Raw genomic sequence first — 27244 nt, forward strand, 5'->3', positions numbered from 1 at the left:
AAAAGATTTTATTTATTTGAGAAAGAGAGGATATGAGCAGGGGTAGGGGCAGAGGAAGAAGGGGAAGCAGACTATGCAGAGTGGGGAGTCAGACATAGGGCTTGATCCCAGGATCCTGATATCATGACCTAAGCCTAAGGCAGATACTTAACCAAATTAGTTACCCGGATGCCCCAACAGCTTTGACATTTTAAAAGGTATCACAAACTTTTCCTTCTTCCCTACTTACTTTGGATTTTTTTCTCCTATATATTTCTCTATATCACACTTTATTTTTCATTAAACAAATATTTATTGAATATGTACTCTGTCCTGGGTTATGTTGCTTAGCAGAAAGACTATGCCAGTGAGGTCAGATAAACCCTCAAAGATCGAGAACATACGGTATTTGAAGCATCTGTGCATTATGGAGGTGAATCTTTCTTATTTTTAAACATACGGAAAATATAGAGAAGAAAAGTAAGTAATGTAACAAACAGTTGTATATCCATCTCTGTTCATATGTCTGATTTTCCTTTTAGACTGTTAGTTCTTTGAGGGCAATGATACTTTCTTCATCTCGTATCTTGTATGACTAATGTAGAACTCAGCATATATTGGGCACTCAATATTTACTGAAAAGATGATTCAGCAAAAAAACATGGCACAGCTTAAAGCTTTATTTTTATTTAATTAATATCGTGTCCTTTTCCCACATTCCCTTTCAAGTCTCTAAAATAATCATGGCACTAACCTCTTCTGTTATAATGTGACATTCCCAAATAACTTCTATGGACATTCACTGTTTTATCTGACTTAAATGCATCTTTTGACTACTCAGATACTTATATTACTTCTCTGTTTGCTCTTGATTGTCTGGCTCTACCATGTCTGTTGGTCCTTGTGTCTTCTCGTCACAACGCACTGATAACCTGGAAAGCACTGCAGAAGGGAGTGTGTGCTAAGTGAGGGATCTCTACAGTAACATGCTTAACTCCATCAACAAAGGGATTTAGCAAAGTGTTAAAGGAGGAGGAAGACAAGACCATTTCGTTTAATGTTTCTAGAACGGACTTCAAGTCCTGCTAAAGGAGCCTCTGACAATCTTAAACATTACCCATTCCCTTTAAGAAAGGGAAAGAATTAGACAGAGAGGGAAGGAGGAAGTGAGGGAGACAGAAGGACACCATGTGGAAATAAGCCCAGCTACATTTCCTACTGAATGGAAAGGAATCTCCAAATTAATCTGCTGATGATATCAGCAGACAGGCAGGAATTTAACACTGAGGCATGAACCTAAAATGGACAAACGGCACTAATCTGGTAAGCCTCAAGAAAAACCCAGTCATTAATTTTCTGGTTTTGATGAACTGAATTGAACAGTGATTAAAAATACCTATAAAACATTTAAAACTCAAACCAAACATCTATATTTTCTGTAACAGTTGAGCTGTCTAATAGATAAAGATCTTTAAAGGTGAAAGCCCAGGGTCTGGAAAGGTATAAACTAGCACTCTTCTGAAGGGTAGTTTGTCAATACATATCAAAAACCCTTGGGAGTTTTAAAAAATCTTTTTAAAAAATCTTTTGGCACAATAATTTCAGGAATTTATCTACAAAATTTTCTAATAAGAAAATTCACTGCATTACCATGTAAAACAGCAAACAAATGCAAACAATCTAAATGCCTAAACATAAGGAATTTGTTAAAGGTTGAGAGATTTTTATGAAAAAATATTCACATATAAAATTACGTATTAAGTATAAAATGACTTATGAAGATTAGTTCTTCATAGGGATTTACCAACCTTTGACAAAGAGAATAAATTGGCAGTTAAATTATTTTTTTGGGTGGCACCTGGGTGGCTCAGTGGGTTAAAGCCTCTGCCTTTGGCTTGGGTCATGATCCCAGGGTCTGGGATCGAGTCCCACATAGGTCTCTCTCTCAGCAGGGAGCCTGCTTCCTCCTCTCTCTCTGCCTGCCTCTCTGCCTACTTGTGATCTCTGTCAAATAGATAAAATAAAATCTTTAAAAAAAATTTATATTTTGGTTGCAGAACTCTTTTTATCCCCACTTGATATCTAGTTACAACCTACTATAAAGAGAAAAAACAACAGCAACTGCAACAATCAAAGATGCTCTTTTGAAAGTGAGGGTGGAGAACCTGGAACTCATCCTATTCCTAGGAACTTTATGGCTCCAAGGAACATTTTGAAAACCACCACTCTTCAAGAACATTTACTCTGGAAAAAAAGGTCAAGATTACAAAATGACTGCATTTTTATAAAAACAAATTACACATGTTTATATTTACATACTATACAATGAAGAATGGTTAGAAAGGTATATATCATATGCAAACTGATTATCTTCGAGTGGTAGTTTTATAGGTGATTTGCAGTTTTTTATTGCCTCTATACTCTTCCCCTTAGATCTATGATGAGCATGTATTTTCATTATAAGGAAAATAATATTAGTTATTTTTAAAGTTAAGTTTTAAAGTTGGATTCTTCTGTATAATGAGTTTTCAATGTCCTTTTATTTCTGTAGCTATCTTCAAGCATGAACAAATCTTCAGGTGCTTGTTTCACTGGAGAAAGATGCCATTTGCTGACAACTGAGGTGTTATTAAAATCCAAGTAAATGAGCTCTTACTGGCAAGTTTCTCTGCATCCTTTTTACAGATTTTCCTTATGTTAAGTTCTGAGTCCCTCCCTATGCTCTGATTTCTGGGTCTTTTCACATGCTGTTCAATTTCTGAGAAACGTTCACCTCCCCAGTTGTCAAACAGTTCCATCGTTTTGTCATCCTATCTCAGGAGACACCTTCACAGCTCTTCCCTGACTACGCTAACTATTCGCAGTCATTGCACTGTTTCTCTCCTAGCACTTAACACAATTTGAATTATATATTTGTTTACTTATTTATTACCTATCCTACCAATAAAACTGAAGGCAGAGACTATGCCTATGATTTGCCAACATATTACACAATGCTGGTATAATATCTAGTAAATGGCCATAAATATTTATTGACAGACTGACTGACTAAATGTTTGCTACAATTTAAATCTGGAGACTCATGGAGATTGAATTGGTTAAAACAACAACAACAACAACAAACCTTTCCCACACTCTTGCCTAAATGAGTTGGCAAGTTCCTGGTTTCAATACTGTTCAAATTTCTGATAACTTCAGTAATAACCCGAGTCACAATAACTGGGCACATTTTTATAATGGCTTTATCTACTGATCCACAACTCACGAAAGCCCTAGGTCTGCACAGATGCCTGCTTCAAGACTACTGGTCCTTTCTTGCGTATCTTTTGAAGAATAAACCTTCTATTACCCAGAATGAGTAATTGCTGCTTCAACATCTTCAAGGCTTCTTCCAGACCCACTATTAAACTGATGAAGGCTAATCTCAATTTACTGATATATATTACATGTCATTCCATACTTATACTGATGTGCAACCATTGAATTATAATAAACCCTTTTAGTCCGGAATTGGAACAGTGTGAGCTACTATTTTGGGCACAATTTAAATAACAGGGGCTCCAACAATGGCAAACCAACAGTCTCAGAAGAGCTCTTGCAACTAAATGGAGAACTTAAAAACACCAAAACAAACAGTGTAAGAAAAATAACCATAGAAGGTACCAAATAAGCACAGAGACATAATATTTTAAATACTTCCAAATATTTGGTTTCAAAGCATAAATGGAGCATGTGGGCTTTCCACATCTTTTCCTGCCAAGTCTCAGGAAAAACTGACCATACTACAGTCATCTAAAACAGCTGTTAGGACTGATCTTCAAATATTTGGTTTCAAAATATAGACCTATTTGCACTTTAAAACTCAGATGCCTGCATATTCCCACTATAGCACTGTACAGAGATAATCCTCTCAAAGTAGGCTGCTGGCAAAAACAGATCTGTATTCATGGTGAGCACTGCTTCAAATGGACACAGCAAGATGCTAGCCTAAGTCCTTAAGTCAGCTGTCATAAAAGATAATTTACACCGGCACCAAAATACTCCATTTGTTTCTTTTCTTATTCTTTTTTTTTTTCTTTTTAAGATTTTATTTATTTATTTGAGAGAGAGAGAGAGCACAAGTAGGTAGAGCGGCAGGCAGAGGGAGAGGGAGAAGCAGGCTCTGCTGAGCAGGGAGCCTGATATGGGACTCAATCCCAGAACCCTGGGATCATGACCTGAGCCGAAGGCAGATGCTTTAACCCACTGAGCCACCCAGGTGCCCTCTTTCCTTATTCTTTTCTTTTTTGCTTTCTTTCTTTTCTTTTTTTTTTAGGCAGGGGCTCAATTTCACTCATCATTTAAAGTTAAAGAAAGAATGTAAATGTGAAATGTTAAGATTCTAGAAACAAGGAGGGACGCCTGGGTGGCTCAGTTGGTTAAGCAGCTGCCTTCGGCTCAGGTCATGATCCCAGCGTCCTGGGATTGAGTCCCACATCGAGCTCCTTGCTCGACAGGGAGCCTGCTTCTCCCTCTGTCTCTTCCTGCCACTCTGTCTGCCTGTGCTCTCTCCCTCTCTCTCTCTGACAAATAAATAAAATCTTTAAAAAAAAAAAAAGATTCTAGAAACAAGGAAAAAAGTTTATGTCCATTTTGCTTACAATTGTAGCCTTCCTTAAACTAAGTTTCTTGTTTAGCATATCATTCTTGTGGGTACATAGATATAAACTATCAACTCTGCCTTTGGCTGCTGTAAGGTCTAAGCCACAGAAAAGGATCTTAGTCCAGAAAAAACCTTTCCCACACTGTGGTGTAACTGTATTTTCTAGAACTGTGTAAAAGTATGGATATCTAGTTGTAGTCCTACATTTCTGATAGTTATCTCATACTGTAACACTCTAGGGATGACAGGGGATACACACAAGATCTTTTGCTCTTCTGAACGGACATGAATTCTGATTGGTCAATTTTATCTGACCTAATTTAGCCTATCTTTTCTTTGAGATGGCAATCATTATAAATGCCTATAACTTTATGAATCATATTGTTTTATTTCCCTTCAAATCTTCTCATTTAAACCTTGTTACTGAAAGAGGCACTCAAAAAAAAAAAAAGGCAGGTGATAGAACAACTGGGAAAAGGAACTCTATTTGCCAACCTTACAAAATAATAATCCATAGTTAACTAACTGGAATTAAAAATTTAAAAATCCATAAAAAACAAAAATAATGAAATAGCCCATCTTCATCCTATTTTTCTGGTAAATGTTACACAAATGGGAAGTAAGGATTTCGTCCTTGTAGGCAGCTCTAGAGATGGCCCAGACCAATTAAGTTATAGGTAGATAAGAATATCCTTCTCAACCTTACCTCTTTATGCACCTTCCAACTGTCTACCGTCACATTGAAGAGAGCTTTGAGGGCCTCAATGGCACAGTCTGTCTCCTGAGGTGAGAGAGGAGGTCCATTATGGTCTATGGCCGATTCATATTCATCGGTCCACTTGATGCTAAAGGCACTTTCCAAGATCTGGGTTAGCAGCGGTAGTCCCTGGAGCTCATAGCGCAATTGTGACCTGATGTCGGTGTGCAAAAGTGACAGGAGGAAGAGCAAGCGCAAGTCAAAGCACTTAATGTCATTGATAAACTTTCGGTCCTTGCACTTTCTCAGGAGGTTACAGAGCTTTGCAGCAAGGTTAAGTTCCAGGCTGAGCTGCTGTGCCATCTGACTGTTGAACACTATGTTACACAGACATTTTAATGACTCCACAATAACTGGGAACTCTGACACCTTCTCCAAAGAATCATCCGACTCATTTAGCTTGGCTAATCGCAGCAGTATCTGCATATTTTCCTTGGTTGTTACAGGAACTAAAACCTTTTTGTCTCTGGAGAGAATGCGGAGAACTTCCAGGCAGGACACTTGACATGTTGTTGGGATATCCTTTACAAGGACTTTAAATATGCCTTCACAGAGTTTCTGAAAAACAAGAACGAGTATTCAAAAATCATTACTTGGCTTAAATGACTTAAAACAGAATACTTCTCTACCAATGTATGTAACAGCAATCAGATTCTGGCTAGAAAAGATTTTTCTTTTTTTTTTTTTTAAGTCACAAAATGTTAGAACTGAAAGAGACCTTATATTTGCTGCACTTCTTTCACTTACAGATATGGAAATTAAAGGCCAGAGAGGCTGTACTGGGCCAGAGTGAATCAGTCGGGTCTTACGTAGCTTTGTTCTCAACAGATTTTTAATATCAGAATACACAGACTATCAGGATAAAGGCAATTAGTCTGAATCATAGCTAATGGCTCAAAGTGTACATATCCGTCTTGCATTTTTTTGAAATTTAATTATTCCTATTATTCCTAAATTTAAGAACCGCTGATCATTCTTTCAAAATTCAATGGCCAGCTTTCTTGTCCATAAACTGCAGGTCTGGGTCTCTCAAGCTCGCACCGTACATGTGAAGCAAGCAGGTATAAACTACTCTCTTGCTGACCATTTTTGTACCTGTTACATTTTATAAAAACAACAGCAACAACTAGGACTAACATCAGATTTTACAAAGTTTGTATTTACCTATCATCAGACTTTAATTCTTATAAAGAGGCTATCTTTGGGTCAAGCATGATGGTAAGAATCCCAGGCTGTGTGTACCTTCTCAGTACCTCCTAGTTGTACAGCCATGAAGTGGCAACTTTAAATGTATAGCTGACCATTAAACAGGGGTTTGAACTGCATGGGTTCACTTACATATTTTTTTTAAATAAATACAGTATAGTACTGTAAATGTATTTTGTCTTCCTTATGATGTTTTTAATAACACTTTTCTCTAGCTTACTTTATTGTAAAAAAAAGGATACAATATATAACAAATAAAATATGTGTTAACTAAGTTATTGGTAAGGTTTCTGGTCAACATTAGGCTATCAGTAGTTAAGTTTCTGGAGAGTCAAAAATTGCATGCAGATTCTTTGACTGTGCTGGGGACTAGCACCCTAACCTCTACATTGTTTAAGGGCTGGCTATACTACGTTCTGGAGGTGGGAAGGAAATTAACTTGACAAGCCGAGAAAAATTTATAATAATGTCAACTCTATCCTGGCCATCTCTGATAACTAGAAGGGACTTTCATTCAATGTCTTATTATTATTGTTAAGGCATTAAAAAAAAAAATGAACACAAGTTTGGGGGGGTAAGTATAATGTCTCCATTACAGAAATATAAAAAGACAGGGAAATTCTTCTCCAATGTCTGATCTTTCAGATCCAAGACAAAAAACAAAAACAAAAACAAAACAAAACCACATTCTATATACTACTTCCTATGCAGTATATTTCTGGAGGTGGAGTCAGATAACATTTGTTCCCATATAAGTTTCCTCAGGAGAGAAATCATCTACACTGCTGCTTAAGTTAAGAAACATGTAATAAATAAGGTATTGTAAAATATTATATATGTGAATTTGGAGTTCTACGTATTGAATTAAAAAGACACCTTTACCTCCTTCCTTTTTAAACCAAAGAGAAGAGCAACAATAAAATACCCCCTAAATCTACAGACGATATGGGTCTTTTCTTGTTCCACCTTCAGACTCAAGAAAGAAAAAGCAAAGCATGAATACAAATAGGAACAGACAAAGCTATAAATCAAATGGATTGAAATTCTCAGACATAACAAGGCTACATGATAGAGATTAGAGAGCCTACGAAATTTATAGTTAAAAACTTCCTCATCTATAGGCTTCCTGAAGTTCAACAGGCAACCAAAGACAAGAGTTCTAGGTTTTTTTTTTGTTTTTTTTAGATTTTCTTATTTATTTATTTGCCATAGAGAGAGATCTCAAGTAGGCAGAGAGACAGGCAGAGAGAGAGGGAGAAGCAGGCCCCCCGCTGAGCAGAGAGCCCCATGTGGGGCTCGATCCCAGGACCCTGGGACCATGACCTGAGCCGAAGACAGAGGCTTAACCCACTGAGCCACCCAGGTGCCCAAGAGTTCTAGTTTTAAAGCACAATTTTCAATCATAGTTGTTCTTAAACACACCATTTCTTTTCACAGATCTTAACTTGACAAGCCGATCACATAATGATCACTAGGTAGGTTTTTGTTATAATTTCAACATATTTTGAAAATTAAACCACTTTTTGGATAATGATTCTTTTCTCTCTCTTTTATTACAACCCGCCAAAAAAATCAAGACATACCTAAAATACAACAAAAGTGATGCTTTATAGACACACTTACTGCTATGCTCAACATCATCATTTTTTAGTCAGAGAACATTTAAAGAGCAAATTAATAAATCACATACATTTGGATGAACCAGAAAAATTTTGTTTTGCATACATACATACACCAGGCAAGAAAACTGAAGAAGGAGCATCCTTTACACTTTTCCAACTGCTGAGTGTATACTCTACCTGTTTCAAAGGTACTCTTGTATTTTACCTTTATTTTTGCTCTAACGGTGTTTTTGTGCTGCAACTATATTTTTTTCAATTGATTTTACTCTTCCTAAAACATACTTTCCTCTCTTTTGAAACACTTTCCACAGCTCCCTGGTGCCCACAGAATGCAGCTGAAATGAGCCCACAGCTCCCTTTTCCACTGCTCTGTCATGCACGCCTCCCCTTCTTTTTCACGTGCTTCTAACGGATTCCCAGGCCTCTGGCTATACGTCTAGCCTCTCCCCTGCTCCTCCTTCCATGGCAGGCCCTGCTACCATGTCCATCTGTAAGGGGCCCACTCTTTTTCTCAGGTTTAGTTTGAAGACTGAGGCGTCTACATGCTTCCCCAGTCACTCCCTCTTTTGCTGTTTGTGTTTCCAACTAAAACTAAGTTTTTGCTTTTGTGTAAATTGTTGGAGCATCTCACTCCTTTTCCAGGCTCCTTAATAGAGGCTATGTTTCATCTGTATCCCTGTAGCTGGCTCAGGTGTGCTAGAACTTTTTTTTTCCTTAAGATTTATTTATTTATTTATTTGACAGACAGAGATCACAAGTAGGCAGAGAAGCAGGCAGAGCGGGAGGGGGGAAGCAGGCTCCCTGCTGAGCAGAGAGCCCGACTCGGGGCTTGATCCCAGGACCCTGAGATCATGACCTGAACCAAAGGTAGAGGCTTAACACACTGAGCCACCCAGGCACCCCTAGAACTATTTTTAAGTGCAAGATAACCACAAATTCCCATCCTTAAAACCTAACCCCTGACTCTCCAGCATCTTCTAAAGAATGATTCCTTCATATCCCTCCTCCACCAGGCATCACTATCAAGTCTTCTCTTCCTCTTTCTGCAAGTACCAACAGACTGTCATTACATTATATGTTAGGTACAGACCATTTTTATTTACTTTCAAAATACTTATACAGACTCGTTCAACTGACACGCGCGTGTGTGTGCATGTGTGTGTGTGTATTTTAAAGATTTTATTTGAGAGAGGGAGACAGAAACAGCGACAGAGAGCATGATTGGGAGGAAAGGGAGAAGCAGGCTCCCTGATGTGGGACTCAATCCGAGGACTCTGGGATCATGACCTAAGCCGAAGGGAGAGGCTAATCGACCTTTACTCTGAAAATTATTTTGGTACCTTAGGTTATCAGGGAACCCAATTTTTTCCATTAAAATTAATGGAAATGTTTTCTGGTTTAATAACTTCCACTTAGAGGTCTGTTTCTCTGTAATGAACTAAAGTCATAAGGCAAAGTCTAGGTATGCTTACAAGGTATAACTACTAAGAATCAAAGAGTCTGAGGAAAAGCCCTTTTAAAATGCTCACTAACTTAGCAAGCCATGACTACTTCTATAAAGTCAGACTGCAAATCCAACAGCATAAATTCAAGAGTAAGATCCCAAATGGTTCCCAAATGTTAAAACTAGTACTGCCAAAAAAGGTTAGTTTGCTCCTGAACTGAAACCTGGGAGTCTACTACAGCAGTGGTTCTCAAACTTCATCATGCATCATAATCTGCTAAAGGAATTGTTAAAACACACAGTTGCACTTCACCCCCAGAATTTCTGATTCAGTAGGTCTTGAGTGAGGCTCTGGAATTGGGACATTTAACAAGTTCCTAAATTCTGCTGATGATTCAGGAGCCACACTCTGAGAACCACTGAACTATGGTTACTGCTGTAACTTGGATATGAGAGGGTAGGGGTTAACTGAGAGCAATGAACCAGGTAAATACAGAAAAGTAGGCAGAGTTGAAAGCCATTAGCACGAATACCTTAATTTCTCCTTGACTGTCCTGAAGATGTACAAGGGTGGAAGGGATAGGAATGGGGTGTTACTATCTGGTCACATTACTTTTCTTATCTTAAATATTAAAAACTACTCCAGGGGTAAAGTATATTACTTGTTTAAGGTAAGTGGTCCTGGGTTTGAAATTTTTTAATTTACCATGGACTCTAGAACCAGAGCAGTTTGTGATTAAGGGCATAATTTCTGGATTTAAATTTCTTGTATTCAAACCTTGGCTCTTCTACCATCTTTTAATGGTGAGACTGTGGCAAACTTGGCCTCCCTGGGCCTCATTTACTGTAAGAGTTACATGACATCCACATGTCTAGCACTTAGAATAGTGCCTGGCATGTGGCGAGTGTTCAGTACAGGTTTCACAACTTAGTATATCTCAGTGAATCTCAAAGTTCACACTTTAGCATTTAAGATTTTCCAACCTGCTTTTTCAGATTTCTCTTTCATACTATGCCCCCTTAAACCCTCCTCTCTAGCTATATTCCCTTCCACATTATCTCACACTGAGCTCTTTTTTTCTTTCTTATTGCCTCCCATCCCCCTGCATCCATTCCTCTTCAGCTATTCAACTTTTAACCATTCTCCAAAGCTAATTCACTTTTGATATAAATTTTTTTCTAACCACTTCAGCCCCCAACATTCTTCCTCTCCAAGAAATATCCAAACCACAATTTGCTGCAGTCATTTGGTGCTCAACACATCCTTCCTGTTACTAAAAGCTCTCTAATAGAAAAACATTCGTAATTACACTAGCTAGTATATTTTACGTGCAGTAGACAGGACTTATTCTTAGTCAATCTACTGATTAGCAGTAACCCATGCATATTGTTTTGACACAGCTACAATCATCTTGTGTACATCATTCTGTTCTTTTTAATTTTTAATTTAATTACCAGCATTTTTCCACATTGCCAGAATACTTATAAAAATAATTTTAGGGCGCCTGGGTGGCTCAGTCCATTAAGCATCTACCTTTAGTTAAGGTCACGATCCCAGGGTCCTGGGACCAAACCCCATGTCAGATTCCCTGCTCATTGGGGAATCTGCTTCTCCCTCTCCCTCTGTGCTCTCTCTCTCAAATAAAATCTTAAAAAAATGTTTAAATCGATGCATTATTAAATGACTTCTTTTCTCAGTAAACCTCTAGAATGATATACAGCAGGATCCAGTAAGAAGAGTGGACTTATTAGCATCGGAAGGGGTGGTTTCATAATTTTAATAATTATGGTGATATTGTTTGCTTAATGTGGTGTACAGTTTACAAAAGAACTTCTTATGTATATCCTTCAATCTACGAAATGCTCACTAAATACTTACCAAATTATTGCCTAAGGATACTTAACTAAGAAGTAGACCAGGCCTTTATCTAGATCATCTGACTCCAGTGTGATTTCCACTCCAAGTCAATGATTGTACCATTAGCGGCCATTTATTAACTGTATCTTGAGCATGACACTCTATTAGGCTTCTTTATTCATCTATACCATGCATTAACTGTTTAAGGCAGTGTTTTCTTCGGCAGCAAATATACTAAAACTGGAAGACTCGCTAAAGCAACCTTCTTCCAGCTCTAAAGTGATAAGCTTTTCACTGTGAATCTGTAAAACTAAGATCAGCTTTGGCTTTAGCTATGAGACAAGTAGAACATGCTATAAAGCATGTATGAACATTCAAATGATCTTTTGTGATTTACACAGTTTTAAAAGGGGATTTCTAAAAATACTTAAAAAAAACTCAATGTCAAGTTCTATACATAAAAAAGTCTTTGCTCAAAATATAGGCATCATAATTTACTATACTCTGGCAACCCAAAAGGTAGATGCTACTCAAAAGTGTCTACAGATTGATGCCAGTTCACAAACTATTTGTTCCCAGACTACTGAGATAGTTACACAAATTGAAATAGGTATAAAAAACTGAGTTTGCATTTAGAAATATTTATGGTAATCCAACTTGGCTGTGACTGTTGAAGGATATGATTTCTTTTAATGTTTCACTTTTCATTGTATTTTGTGAAAGCACTAGTCTACCACAAGTTCGGGAAAAACTGCAAAACAAACAAAAAAACTCTTGGCCCTTCAACACAAATAATTTAAGAAGCACTGTTCAGAGAATGCATTTATTTTAAAATTTTTTTATTTTTAATTTTTTATTATGTTATGTTAGTCACCATACAGTACATCATTAGTTTTTTTTTTTTAATTTATTTTTATTAGAGAGACAGAGATCACAGGTAGGCAGAGAGGCAGGCAGAGAGAGAGAGAAGGAAGCAGGCTTCCCGCTGAGCAGAGAGCCCAATGTGGGGCTTGATCCCAGGACCCTGAGATCATGATCGGAGCTGAAGGCAGAGGCTTAACCCACTGAGCCACCCAGGCGCCCCACATCATTAGTTTTTGATGAGAGAATGCATTTTATATTATATAAGTTTTCTTCAACTGTATAACCAAAGTAGTAAAACAAACTCTGATCCCAGAGTAATGAGGGAACAATATATCTCAAATATGCTTATCTAAGATTTAGTTTAATTGCTGGGCATTGTGTTGAAAACTGACAGTTGCCCACCAAAATCCATTCTTTCCTAAGAAGGAATGCCCAGTAAAAGAACTGTGGCAAGGCCCATGACTGCCTGGCTATACCACATTCCTCAGTGCTCTTCATAGCCACATGCCTGAGCTCCTGCCTATGGAATGTATGTGGGCATGTGGCATGACATTTTCAGGTTTGGGTCCCTACAACAGTAGGCATACCTTCTCCATTTTCTTGTCCCGTTCTGTAACCTGGAAGTGGCAGCCTACTTCAGGCACGACAATGCTCAGATGGTGAAACATAACTTCACAACTTAGAAGGAAATAGGGCAACTGAATAAATTTATGCAGCAGAGTCACTCACCCATCTAACTAGAACTAATCAATCACCTCAGAACTATTACTTGAAAAGGTAATAAAACCAACATTCCCTAAATCACATCTATCTTGGGGCCCCTTTGTTGCAACAACTTAAACTTAAAACGCCCTCTGAAATAGGACATTTCATCAATAACCCATATAGAACCCCTTGTTCCATCATTCCATAAGTAACAGAAGTTAAATTTCACCTCAATGACCCAGTTGTGCCATGGCTAGTTTGTATCTTCATTTATTTATCTATTTATTAATTCACCAAAAAGACCCAAGTGTCTATTTAATAAATCCAAGGCAATGTCCTTCGTACTGGGTAGACAATGGCAAACTTCTAAGGAACTTAAAATTGAACATGGGAGAATTACAAAGAAATATAAGCCATGGATTATTGTGACAATAGGTCTGATAGGTCTATGCTAGAATTTCTCAGCCTCAGCACTACTGATACTTTGGACTGGGAAATTCTCTGAGGATATGTATCTTCAAAATATTTAATAGCATCCTTGGCCCCTACCCACTGGATGCCGGTAACACCCTCTCACTACCTCTGCTCAGTCACAGCAATCAAAAATGTTTCCAGAAACTGCCAAATGTCTCCCGGGGAACAAAATCACCCCCTACTGAGAATCACTGATTTAAGTGTAAAAAACTATGACGGTACAAATCTAAATTCTATGGGAGGAAGTACACCAGTTCGGGGAAAGACTTCCTAAGGAAGTGGCATCTAAGGTGAGATCTGAAATGTACATGTTTGATTTCCATTCAATCATTTAACAAACACTTGAATGCCTACTATATTACTGTGTCATGCGATAGCTGTATACTGGTGAACAAAACAAACAATTCTTTTATGTGTTATGGGGATGGCAGTATAATGGGGAAGATAAATAAACAAAAAATTTTATTGTTAAAAGAGAAATAACAGGATGGTATGATTGAAAATAATAGGGGAAAGGATCAACTTAAGAGCGATATTTAAGCCACCTAATGGTGAGATGGTGCTAAATGTGCAAAGAGTACTGCAGGCAAAGCCTGCTGTGTTTAAGGTCATGAAAGCCAGAATGGATGATGTTAGTGGCCGAGTGCTCGGAGATGTAACTAGAAAGCAAAATGGTACCAGATCACGTGGAGTTTTATAGGCTTCGATACGGTGATTAGACTTTTAATGCTATGAAGTCACTAGAGGAGTTTAAGCAAAGGAGAAATACAACCCAATTAAAGATTTTTTTAAAAATCACCCTGGTGCGGAAAATGGAGGGGAACAAATGCAGCTTCAACTAGAATGGAAACAGTAGAGAGAGAGAGAGAGAGAGAAAGAGAGAGAGGTGGATGGATTTGATGTATACTTTTGAGACAGAACTTGCCATTTGTGGGGGAGAGCAAAGTTTCTGGCTTGAGTGGTAGAGCGCCATTTACTAAGAAAGGAATGACTGGAGGAAGAATGGATTTTGGAGAAAATCATGCATAGATACATTAAGTTTGCAGTGCTTGCAGAGATGTCAAGTAGAAAGTTGAACATTAAGTAGACATCAGGGCTATGTCTTCTCTATGAGTAAAGGTTGTTTGGAGCTATAGGAACAGATGGCCTGGAGTAAAATATATAGAAAATAGAGGGACTAAGGTAAGAGACCTGAAAAATGCCCATACTTACAGGCTGGGAGGAGGAGAACTTGATAAAAGAGATTAAGAGTTGCAGCTAGAAGCAAGGGAAATTTAGGAGTGTGGCAAGTAGTTTAAGGATCTGGCAATGCTAGATCACCTGTGACCTTGATAAAAGCAGTTTTTGCACAGTATTTGGGAGAGGAGAAAATGCAGAGAGAAATACGGATCTTTCAATACATGTGACTATAAGGAAACAGATAAATAGGATGGTAATAAGAGAGACTGTAAGATCAAAAGAGAGTCTTTTTTTTTCTTCCTTCCTTTTTTTTTTTTTTTTAAAGATTAGATATATTAGTCCATGTCTGTATACTGAAGAGAATGAAGAGTTGGAATTAATCCAGAGGGAAATGGGGAACTTATTGCAGGGTATTAAGCAGGGGGAAGACATTAGATGAGTGCTTTGGAATCATCATTCTGATAGTAATATGGAGAATGCACAAGAAAGGGAATAGAACCAAAAATGGTTAATAAGGTGAAAAATGAGGGTAGTGTGAACTAGGACAGAGAAATAGAAAGCTGAGAGATTTTTAAGGGTTGTCTGGCTGGCTCAGTTGGTACAGCACGTGACTCTTGATCTTTGGGTCCTGAGTTCAACCCAGACATTAGGGGTAGAGCTTACTTTAAAAAAAAATGAAATCAAAGAGATTTAAGGAAGTAGAACTAACTGACTGGCAGAATGACTGGATGTCAAGGGTGGAAAAGAGACAGGAGCCTCTCAGATTTCTAATCTGGACCACTTGGTTGATGGAGGTATCAGTCATTCAGGAGATAGGGGAACCATTTCCTAAAGTTGGCAGCAAAAAAAAAAAAATGATAATGCTTGGTAGACATTTCTCCATAATTGTTCCACAGTGGGCACCTCAAATAAAATACACCTAAACTCATTAACTAGGAGGGGGATCATAAGTCCCCCATAGGTCCACCTTTCCAAAACTCATACTCAACTACTTATTGTCACAATATCCTTGACCTGGGCTAAGAAACCTACTCTCTACTACCTATGTGAACGTAAGTGCCTTTTCTCATGTTATTTCCTGCACTTAGAATGTCTTCTTAAACCCTCACCCTCCAATACTTTGGCTTGTATCTTCAAGGCAAATGTCATCTTTGTAATATGTAGAAGTAACCTCTTCTACATCTACCAGTTTTATAGCACTTAACACACTTCTGACCATGAATTATATGATGTATGGAGATTTCTTATCTCTTTCATCACTTTTGGTGGGGGGCAGGATTTGTCCGATACTATTTCTTTTTGTTCCACAGGCATAAAGATGCTGTCAAATATGCTGAATATATACCCACATATATATACACACATACATAGTAAGTGCTACATCTTCAAAGCACTATGTGTTAAATATAGGGTATTAGGTCCAGATAGGTCATTAAATCTCTGGGCTTAATTCCTAGGTGCCACTTGTTTATTTGTATGATTTAGAATAAATTGGTCAACTTCTAAAATTTCCTTATCTGTAAAACAGGTATGATAGTACCTCTTTCATAGGGTCGTTGGGGGAATTAAATAAGACAGTGTGCATGTGCTGCCCTAGAATAAAATAAATACTCAATAAACATTATTTAACATTATAACTAAAATGCATATGCCATACATAGTATTACTATAATTTAGTGAGAGGCTACCTGCTGAATAAAAAAATATGACTTTTAGGGGCTCCTGGGTGGCTCAGTTGGTTAAGAGTCCAAGTCTTGATTTCCACTTAGATTATGACCTCAGGGCTGTGAGATCCAGCCCAACGATGGGATCCATCCTGGGTGTGAGGCCTGCTTAAGATTCTCTCTCTCTCTCCCTCTGCACCCACCCCACCCCCTACCAGCTCATATGAGCACTTTCTTAAAAAAAAAAAGAATAGGACTAAAGACTTCCAGAGTCAGTCTTCATTTTACCATTGTTTTTACCTGTAAAATCTGGGCAAGTTACTTGGTTTTTTTGAGCTTCATTTTCATTATGTGTAAAATGGGGATAATATATATTACAGTGTTGTTTTAGTAAACGAGATGATGGCACACAGTAAGAGCTAAAACTGTATGCTTCCAGGAACAAGACCTCTAATTAATAATCTCAGCCAACAGCAATATTTTGAAGGCTTATTTTTCTTTTTTTTTTTTGTTGTTGTTGTCTAAGTTTTTATTTCTCCTTCACTTTTTTTTTCCAATTTATTTATTTTCAGAAAAACAGTATTCATTATTTTTTCAACACACCCAGTGCTCCATGCAAGCCGTGCCCTCTATAATACCCACCACCTGGTACCCCAACCTCCCACCCCCCCGCCACTTCAAACCCCTCAGATTGTTTTTCAGAGTCCATAGTCTAAGCCTATATGTATATTTGACATGTAATTTTCTCTCTAACGTCATTACTTATCAAAAAGATTAAATAAGCTGAGATTTAAAAAAATCTTTACTATTAGTTGGGAAATACAGGTAAAGATTTATAGATTAATTTAGAATAAAAGTAGGCCAATGACTGAATAACTAAATCAAAATGAAACAAGTGAACATTGCCAAAAACATGGACTAACATCTGTCTTATCTATAAGAAATAGGAAAATATAGTAACTTTCCAGTTCAGGGTACACATACAGAGTTCAACTTGGCAGTAACCATATGATAACTACAGGCCAGAAAACAGCTGAAGAGCCAAACAAAATGAATATAATTGACAGATCAGAATATTAAGAGTTAGAAGGGGCTATAGGGACTATTTAATATTAGCAAACATTAGCAGTGCAAAAGGTTCTATAAAAAAGTGGATACTGGGGAGAGTAAGTCTGAGAAACTTATAAAGCTTAATAAAGTATTAAAAATTCTCAGATGTACTATGGAAAAGAAACCTTTTTAATTTTTAAAAACTGATACTTCCTTTGTTTGGCCACAGAATTCTTTTTAAAATAATACCTAATAAGGTACTCAGGATTAGGGACTATTTCTTTTATTTTACAGATAGGAAACCTCCAAAGGAGGCTACATTGTTTGCTTAATGTAGCACAGAAAGCTACAATGGGAAGGGGGACTCAGATTCTTACCTCTCAGTCCTCCTCTTTATTTATTCAACTGGTATCAGATGATGTATAAGAAAATAAAGCAAAAGTGGGTGTTCTAACATTCAAAGCAATTCTGTGTTAAGCTAGGCCTGTGAAAGGAATTATTGAGGAGTGATTTTTTTCCACATTCAATAAACAAACTTCAGTCCTTAAACATGATTCTATTTATTATTACTTTTTTATTATTAATGTTTCTGCTCTTCTATTTTCATGGTAGTGAATACCTATTCTTAGAGTCTACTACTTTCTCTTTAGTAAGAATGGACTCCCGCCCACCCACTTTTTGTCCATTATGTCCACAACATTAACCACATGCTTGATTTATGCTCTCGCTCCAACCAATGCTCCTATAGTGATGGGATAGGACACTGCTCTTAAAATAGACTATGCATATTCATCTGGGAGATGTGGAACAGTGCCAAGGATACTTAAAGTCACAGGACAATCTTAGTACATCCTCTTTAACCACTGGTTTACTAAAAGATTTAGTGGGGGCAGGGTGGGGAAGAATTTCTACATTTAATGTATTAATAAATACATTAAAACTCACAATACAAAAAGTCACAGGAATTTTTAAGATTAGAAAATAAGAAATGAAAGGAATATCGTAGCTAAGGCAGGGTCCATTGGTTGACACCTCTCTGGCCTCTCAAGGTTGTGCCTACTCTTTCCTCTGATGGATGTCACTGGATATATATTCCACAGGGATCTAATTTTAGTTCTTAACCGGAGTTGAAGGTCAGCCACCTAAATCTGATAGTTCTAAACTTTTGCCCTCTGTGTACAGCACACGTGAGTGTGTGAGTGTATGTGTGCGCATGCAAGACAGACGGGGGGGTATTAAATTCTAAAATAAGCTTACTATAATTAACAGTTGGAACAATGTGGTCAGTTCTACAAGACAGACCTATTAAAAATTTGTATTTTACAAAAATATTAAACAATCACCGATTCACTGCCAGAATTTCTAACTGTGCTTTTAATAAAGGCTAGAGAAGGGATTCTGAAGGTCAAATTTGGAATTTCTTTATTAAAAGCTAAAGATGAAATTTTCTAAATGAATATTCATGCAGCTGGGTCCATTTGATATTTAGCTTACTATTTTATCTGTGCACTCTTGTGTGCTTCTTTTCCTGCTTGTAGTACGGGGGGTGATGGTAATTCTCACTTTTTATGTAATGGATACTGTCCTCATGGTAAGGTTTTATCTCACTGCCTAAATTTCACCTGTACTTTCCCTTATGCACATGCATGCTTTTCAGTAAGACAGTCCTTCCGGTTATGTTCTATACCATGGTAATTCTGCCAAAAAGACTGAAAAGAGTGCAGAGGAACAACAATTACATAAGTTTGGCTCAAGCTTTTTTGCTAATTAGCAATCCCGAGAAAGACATGTTGCACCATCAAGAGTTCATTAAGGGATAGGAAAGACTGCTTAGGTGTAAATGGAAACACAACATCACTCAGCTACCCATCCTTCCTTGACTGAGGGCAGAAATGGGGATGTCAAACTTTTTATTTCTCTTCAAATATAGTACCAGCCAACTCTGCTTCTCTTAGTACTTAAGAGTCTTTTTATTTTTCAGAAAGTCCTTTTCTCCACTACCTACGTAAAATATATTTTAGTGCTTTAATATACTGGCAAATACAAAGTATCATTGTTGCTTATTATAGTTTACCAAATAAGTGTCATTATCTCATTTAATCTTCAGCAAATTCTTAGCACAAGCTGTAGTTTGATTATGCAATGACTAACAGGGCTGGAAGATGGACATTGCTACAGTGTATACCTCATAGCTTAGTGGCTAATAGAGATCATGGTCCCATGGATCTCTACAGCTGCTTTGTCTTTTTGCCTTTTTCAGTTTCTCAAAGTCTTTTCCTTTTTAGTCTCTTTGGGATTTCCTTGCTTCATGTCCAGTGCCATCTACCCCATGACATTGAACTATTCACTCTGTACTAATTACTCTATCTCCGAACCCCTGGTTCTCAGCTGTAATGGCCCAGGTATGTATAGTATGTATAGGTATGTATAGAATGGCCCAGGTATGTATAGATATGTATAGAAGATAGGGGCATTCTGATGGTAAGCTGATGTTATGGACTGAATGTCTGTGTCCCCATTTAATCTGTCTGTTGAAGCCCTAACCCTCAATGTGTTGGTATTTAGAGATGGGGCTTTCAGGAAAGTAATTAGGGTTAGGGACCCTCGTCCAATGGAATTAGTGTCTTTATAAGAAGAAACACTAGAGAGCTAGCTCACTCATAGTCTCCCCCGACCCCCTCTCTGCCCAAAAAGGTTATGTGAGCACACAGTGAGATGGCAGCCATCTACAAGCCAAGAGAAAAGGCCTCAGAATGAAACCTACTGCTGGCATCCTGATCTTGGACTTCCTATAGCTTCCAAAACTGAGAGAAATAAAATTCTGTTGTTTAACCAAGCCACCCAGTCTTATGGTATTCTGCTAATGGCAACCAGAGCAGACGAAGATAGCTGAGGGACAACAGAGAAGTTAAGGTGTCATTATGTGACAGTTATGAGATTTTAGAGATCTTTTAAGGTACACGAAGACACTAATGACGTAGCAGAAAAAGCAGAGAACAGAGTATTGTTTTTCTCTCTATTTCCTAGTGCTACTATTTTCTGAACCTGGATCTGGAGCAATTTTCTTTATCTATCTAAAGCTAAATTTCCTCATTTATAAGACAGAAATGTATCTGTATCACAGTTAGTCATTAGTTAATATAGATAGCATCTAAGAGAACATACAGTAAGATGTAATTCACCTTATATGTCACTTATTGGGAAACAGCACAATTGAAGTGAAGAAAGCACCTGGCTTGAAGCACTAGCTTTGCCCTTGTGGCTATATGATCTTAGGCAAATTTCTTGAAATCACTTTTGCCTCATTTCTTCATCTCTAAAAACAGGAATAACATCTAGGGCTTTTAAATATTAAATGAGATTATATATTTAAAAACCTTTAGCTTGAGGTAGAGTAGAGGCTAATACATCTTACGTCATAAAGATGGCCAGATGAACAAACAGTTCAAGAAACATTAACAGGCATACTCTACACAGGCACAATATGGCTAGGAAATTGTTATCTGTATTTGTCTTAATGGCAAAGCAACTTGAAAAAGGAAAATGCTGATGCTATAAACATAACATTGCAATTATGTATTAATTTTATAGATTCTGTAGTGTTCACTTGGAATCTATAGTGTCCATTACTGAGCACTTGTGTACTCAGCCCCCATATAGGCACACAACCCAAAATGTTCCCAACTTAAAATTCAAGCAAATTATTCAAGAGAAATAAATTCTAAGTGACAAGAAGTCTATTTTGGGTTGGGGAGCTAAAAAGCGCATAACTTAAGTTGTTTATATATTGGGAAGACTGAACATGTGTAAAATGAATAAATAAGGAATGTAAATGTGTTTCAATGTATAGCAATTTAAGCTGTGTATTAAAAGACTGAAGGGATAAACTATACATAATTCAGCCAGAAAAATCTTCTTGGTAAATATGAGTGTTAGGGGCGTCTGGGTGGCTCAGTGGGTTAAAGCCTCTGCCTTCAGCTCAGGTCATGATCTCAGGGTCCTGGGATTGAGCCCCACATCGGGCTCTCTGCTCAGGAGGGAGCCTGCTTCCTTCTCTCTCTCTCTGCCTGCCTCTCTGCCTACTTGTGATCTGTCAAATAAATAAATAAAATCTTTAAAAAATAATATGAGTGTTAGGCAGTAAGTGGGGGAAAACATGATAGAGACAGTATGGCAGAAAGGAGGTAGGAAAACATATCAAACAGTGGACAAAGGTAGAGGCAGAGAGGGATACGTGTAAAGTAGGGGGATCAACCAAAGCAGATTTAGAGTTCATATAACCAAAACCTTTCTAACAATTAAAGCTATCTGACAGCAGCAGCTGCTGTGGGTTTCCTGCTACTGAAAGTATTGAGTTTGATGACCCTTGGTATAGGATACCTTACTTAGAAGGAATCCCACAGTACTGGAAGATATTCTGGGTCCCTTACTACACTGTGAGTTCCCTGAAGAGGAGCACTGAAGGCAGAAAAGGAGACAGAGGACATGGGTTGAGTCTTCGCTCTTCCATTCATTAATTGCGACCTTTGGCAAATCAACTTCTCAATTTTTCATCTATAAATGGGGAAGCTGGGAACACTGGAGATGTCTGTTCAGTCAGTAAACTCTTTCAGGTCCCTAAGAATTTTTAATTAGTCAAAGGCAGACATGCATGTTCTCCCTTTTCTTAGTATACAATCAAACTTTGTAAGGAAGAAAAGAGCTAACTGCTAAGAAAAAGAAACAGTACCTTTTTGGAAAACAAAAACAAAAACAAACAAAAAAAACCCCAAAACTGCAGGATGCCCAATCAGAAGGATGCTCCTTCTGATCAAGTACTACACGGCTTAAGGGGAGAGCTGACACTACATACTACCCTATCCAGTCCCACTGCAAAGCGCGCTCTTCTGTTTCCTGTCAGTGCAGATAATCAGCTCAGTGTCAAAGCTTTGCTTATGCTCTGCATCAAGTTTCGAATTTTAGAAGCCTAAAATCAGAAAATGAATAGAATCAATTCCTAAGCTATACAGCAGGTCAACTGAATTATTAATGAGTGGCAGTATGGTGTAGCACATGAGCTGTGGAGCCAGACTGCCTGGGCTTGGATCATGGCCTCCCACATCACTAGTTTAGGCAAGTAATTTCCTGTGTGCTTTTGTTTCCTCATCTGCAAAGCAAAATAAGAGTACCTACTTTATAGTCTGGTTGTGAGGATTAAACATGTTAATATCATACACGCTTAGAATGATGATGGACAGGGGCGCCTGGTGGCTTAGTGGGTTAGAGCCTCTGCCTTCGGCTCAGGCCATGGTCCCAGGGTCCTAGGATCAAACCCCACATCAGGATCTCTGCTCAGTGGGGAGCCTGCTTCTTCCTCTCTCTGCCTGTCTCTCTGCCTACTTGTGATCTCTGTCAAATAAATAAATAAAATCTTAAAAAAAAAAAAAGGATGATAACGGACAGGTAGTGTGTGCTACCTACTAGTATTTAGTAACAAGCTTTATTGAGATATAGTTCATATATCATAAAGTTCACCCTGTTAATAAGTGTACGATGCATTGGTTTTCAGTATATTCACACATGTACAACCATCATCATCACTGTCTCATTTTAGAACATTCTTGTTACCAAAAAAAAAAAAAAAATCCACTAGTCAGAAGTTAACTCCCCATTCCTCTCTCTCTCTAGCCCCTATGCAACAACTCATCAATTTTGTTTCTACGGATCTGCCTATTTTAGACATTTCATATAAATGAAATCATACATTATGTAACCTTTGTGTCTGGCTTCTTTAACTTAGCATAATTTTTTCAAAGTTTATTTATGTTGTAGCCTTTATCAATAACTTTATTTTTTTTGGCTGAATAATATTTCATTGTATGGTTAACACATTTTGTTTATGCATTCACAAACTGATATATTTGGATTGTTTCTACCTTTTGGTTGTTATGAATAATGCTGCTGTAAACATTCACATGTAAGTTTTTGCATGGACATATATCGTTTCTTTTGCGTAGATACCTAGGAGTACAATTGGTGAGTTTAACCTTTTGAGAAACTGCCAGACTGTTTTCTAAAATGGCTGCACAATTTTATGTTCTCACCAATAAGGTATGAGGGTTCTGATTTCTCCACCTCCAACACTTGTTATTATCTGATTTTTTTTATTCTAGCCATATCAGTGAGTGTGAACTGGAATCTCACTGTGGTTTTGATTTGAATTTCCCTAGTGATTAATGATGTGCTGTTATCATTTTGATGATGTGTTTACTGGCCCATTGCATGTCTTTGGGAAAATGTCTATTTAGATCCTTTGCCCATTTCTGAATTGGATTGTCCTTTTATTGAATTATGTAGTCTAGATACAAGTCTCTTACCAGATATGGGATTTGAAAGTACTGTCTCCCATCCCGTGGGTTGTCTTTTCATTTTCTTAACAGTGTCCCTAGAGGCACAAATTAACTTCAATGAAGTCCAATTTATCTATTTTGCTCTTTTGTTGCTTGTTCTTTTGGAATCATATCCAAAACTCCACTGCCAAATTCTGGGTCATGAAGATTTATCTCTGTTTTCTTCTAAGAGTTTTATGGCTTTAACTCTCACATTTGGGTCTAATCTACTTAATTAACTTTTGTATATGGTATGAAGTAAAGGTTTAACTTCACTCTTTAAGTGGGACTAGCTAGTTATCCCAGCACCATTTGTTAAATGACTGTTCTTTCCCATTGAATGGTATTGGCATCCTTGTCAAAAATTAGTCCCAGAGACACAGGGGTTTATTTCTGGACTCTTGATACTCTTTCATTGATCTACATGTATATTCATATATTTAATCTATCCACATGCCAGTACCACACTGTCTTGAATACTGTGGCTTGGTAGTACATTTTGAAATTGGGAACTGTGAGCCAAATTTGTTCACGATTGTTCTGGCTATTCTGAATCCCTTTCAATTTTGTATGAATCTTAAGAATTGTCTTGTCAATTTCTACAAAGAAGCTACATAGAATTCTAAAAGGTAATTCATTAAATTTGTAGATCAATATGGGAACTACTGCCATTTTAACAAAAGTCAGTCATCCAATCCATGGACATGAAATGTCTTCCCATTTATTAGATTATATATTATATTATAAATATAAATTATATTTAATTTTTTTCAACATTTTGTGGTTTTCCTAAAATTGAGTTATTTCTTGAGTCTAAGTTTTCTTGGTTCTTGCTCAAGGGCTTACTTCACATATACAACTTTTCAGAATCAGCTCCAGATTTATATTAACTTAATTCCAGTAAGATATAGAAACATTATTTCTACATGATACTACTCCCTTTCCCTCTTTTTGTAGCATCATCGTTATATATGTATCTACAAATGTTGTAAACCCAACAATATATCTTGATAAATATTGCTTTATATAATTTTGTCTTTTAAAGACCCCGAGGAGAAAGGAAAACAAGCATATACTTATAAATTTTGTTATATTAGCCTTCTTATTTATCATTTTGGATTCTCTTGATTTGTTCTTGAGGATCTGAGTTACTATCTAGACTCACTTCCTTAGTCTAATACAGCTTCGCTCTTATCCACCGTTGTGCCATTTAGCAAATATATTACATTTCTGTATGTTATTGGCTCAACAATACATTGTATATTGTTTTATACAAATGTTTTTAAAACCAGTTAAGAAAGGAGAAATATATGAATTTATATAGTCTTTTAAAATTACACAATTACCTTTACCAGTTCCTTTTCTTTCTTCATGTAAATTCAAACTGTGGTTTGGGTCACTTGTTTTCTGTCTAAAGAACTTTTAATATTCTTATAAGGTAGGTCTGGAACAAATATTTGCAGTTTTTCATTTATCTGGAAATGTCTTTATCTTCCTCGCACTGTTAAAAGATAGCTCTGCTGGTAACGGGATTTTTCTTTGAGCTGAATGAGTACGTTATCCCACTGCCACTGGCCTACATTTTTGAGAAGTCAGCTGTATGTTTTGTAGAACTTCCCTTGTAAATGAGGAGTCATTTTTCTCTTGCTGCTTTCAAGATTTTCTCCTTGTCTTTGGCTTTTAGCATTTTTGCTAATGATGTATTTGTTTGTGGATCTCCGACTTATCTTACTCAGAATTATTAAGCTTCCTGGATGTGTAGGTTGTTTTCCAATAAATTTGGGAAATTTTTAGCCATCACTTCTTTCAGTATTTTTTCTTCATTCTCTCTCTCCTCTCCTTCTGCTACTCCCATTATATATAATCCGTTGGCATTAACGTTATCCCATATTTCTGAGTCTTTCTTTATTTCTCTTTATTCTTTTTTCTCTGTTCTTTACCTTGTATATTCTCTATTGATCTATCATCAAATTTGTTTATTCTTTCTTCTCCCAGTTTCAACCTAATGTTGAGCTCCTTTAGTGAATTTTTATTTGTTACTGTACTTTATTATACCTTTCAACTCCAAAATTTCCATTTGGTTCTTTTTTCCCCTTTTAACAATTTCTCTCTTTGTACTGATATTCTTTATTTGATGTGACATTGTCATCAACCCTTGCATTATTTTTTAAATCATGGTGTCCTTTAGTTCCCTGAATATAATTATAATGGCTATTTTGAAGTCTTTGTCTATTAAAGCCAACATCTGGTCATTCTCACCAACAGTTTCTGTCACCTGCTTTTTCCTCCAGTGTATAGGTCATTCTTTCTGGTTTCTTCACATCATTCATACATATATGAATATATATATATATATATATATATATATATATACATATATACATATATGTATATATATACTTTTTTTGGAAACTGGACATTTTATGTAACATACAGTAGCAACACTAGATATTGCATCTACCCTCTAAGACTTGCTATTATTATTTGCTCAGTGACTGGATGAGTTATTTTAATTAAGTATATTTTCCCTCTCCCTATCCACAGATGTTGCTCTGCAGGGGGCTCACCCTGTTATGCCACAGTCATCTGTAAAATGACAGTGGGTTTGGCTGACTCCTCTTTTACCTTCTCTTTCCCTGACCACACCCAGCTGTTAAGTTCCACTAACTACCAGATGATTGATCTATTGTCTTCAACAATGTCCTGGGTATAAATTGCTCCACAAACTGAACCAATCTATTAGGGCTCCTTTGAAGGGACAGTCCCTGAGGTCAGTATTTAGGATTTGTTCTAACCACCCCATGGCTCCTTCCAGCTACCTCTTTCCCCTTTTCTCTCTAGCAAACTAGCCAGTCTTCTGGTTAGCCTGCATCTCCAAAGACTATCAGTCTCCCTCCAGTTCCTTTCGCCACAATCTGCATCCTCAGGCATGCACTTCACACTCTGCTGCAAATGATGTTGATTTCCTTTTGGGAGAGATTCAGAGATCTCTGCAATAGGGTCTGCTTGTTCCTCTGGGCACAATTTCTGAGCTCTGGTTTTGATGCTGTAGGCAAAGACAATGTCGTGCTTCTCTCTGGGTGAGTTTGATGAAGGGACAGAGAAAGAGCAACCCCAGCTGTTCTCAGTTTACCTCTCCCAGAATAGAATCTGCATCCCACAGGTGAGGGAAAGGGAAGCTGGGGCTCCTCTATAAGGAGGGGGACCCCACCATTCAACTGCATTCACCTAGAATTTAGTCTCAGCAACAGGTAGCTGGGCAGGATGAAAAATGCTGATCTTACATCCCTACTGGGAAGATAGCCTTCCACCTGAGAACTGAGGAAAGAGAGAGTTCTATGTTCTTGATTCTTGAACGCATCAGTCTGGAGAACAGTTTCTATCTTACTCAGCTAATACATCAGAAGGGAGCAGGTCTCAGTTCAAATACCA

The 27244-nt window shown here is 37.4% G+C and overlaps 1 protein-coding gene across 9 annotated transcripts in view; it reads right to left on the reverse strand.

Moving 5' to 3' along the window:
- Nucleotides 1-27244, reverse strand: part of RIC8B (RIC8 guanine nucleotide exchange factor B) — a 100647-nt gene that overhangs the window by 58180 nt on the left and 15223 nt on the right. For 8 of the 9 annotated variants that reach the window (XR_006381418.1, XR_006381416.1, XR_006381415.1 and 5 more), the window contains exon 3: nucleotides 5328-5936. Coding sequence is in view for 6 of the 9 variants with exons in the window: in XM_044229178.1 (XP_044085113.1) it covers nucleotides 5328-5936 (609 nt within the window). In the remaining 3 variants the exon portion in view is untranslated. Of the gene's footprint in view, nucleotides 1-5327; nucleotides 5937-12959; nucleotides 12979-27244 lie in introns of those variants that run through there. The other variant, XM_044229179.1, reaches the window with a different exon arrangement.

This window comes from Neovison vison, chromosome 12, assembly GCF_020171115.1.
Source record: "Neovison vison isolate M4711 chromosome 12, ASM_NN_V1, whole genome shotgun sequence".
Taxonomy (NCBI): domain Eukaryota; kingdom Metazoa; phylum Chordata; class Mammalia; order Carnivora; family Mustelidae; genus Neogale; species Neogale vison.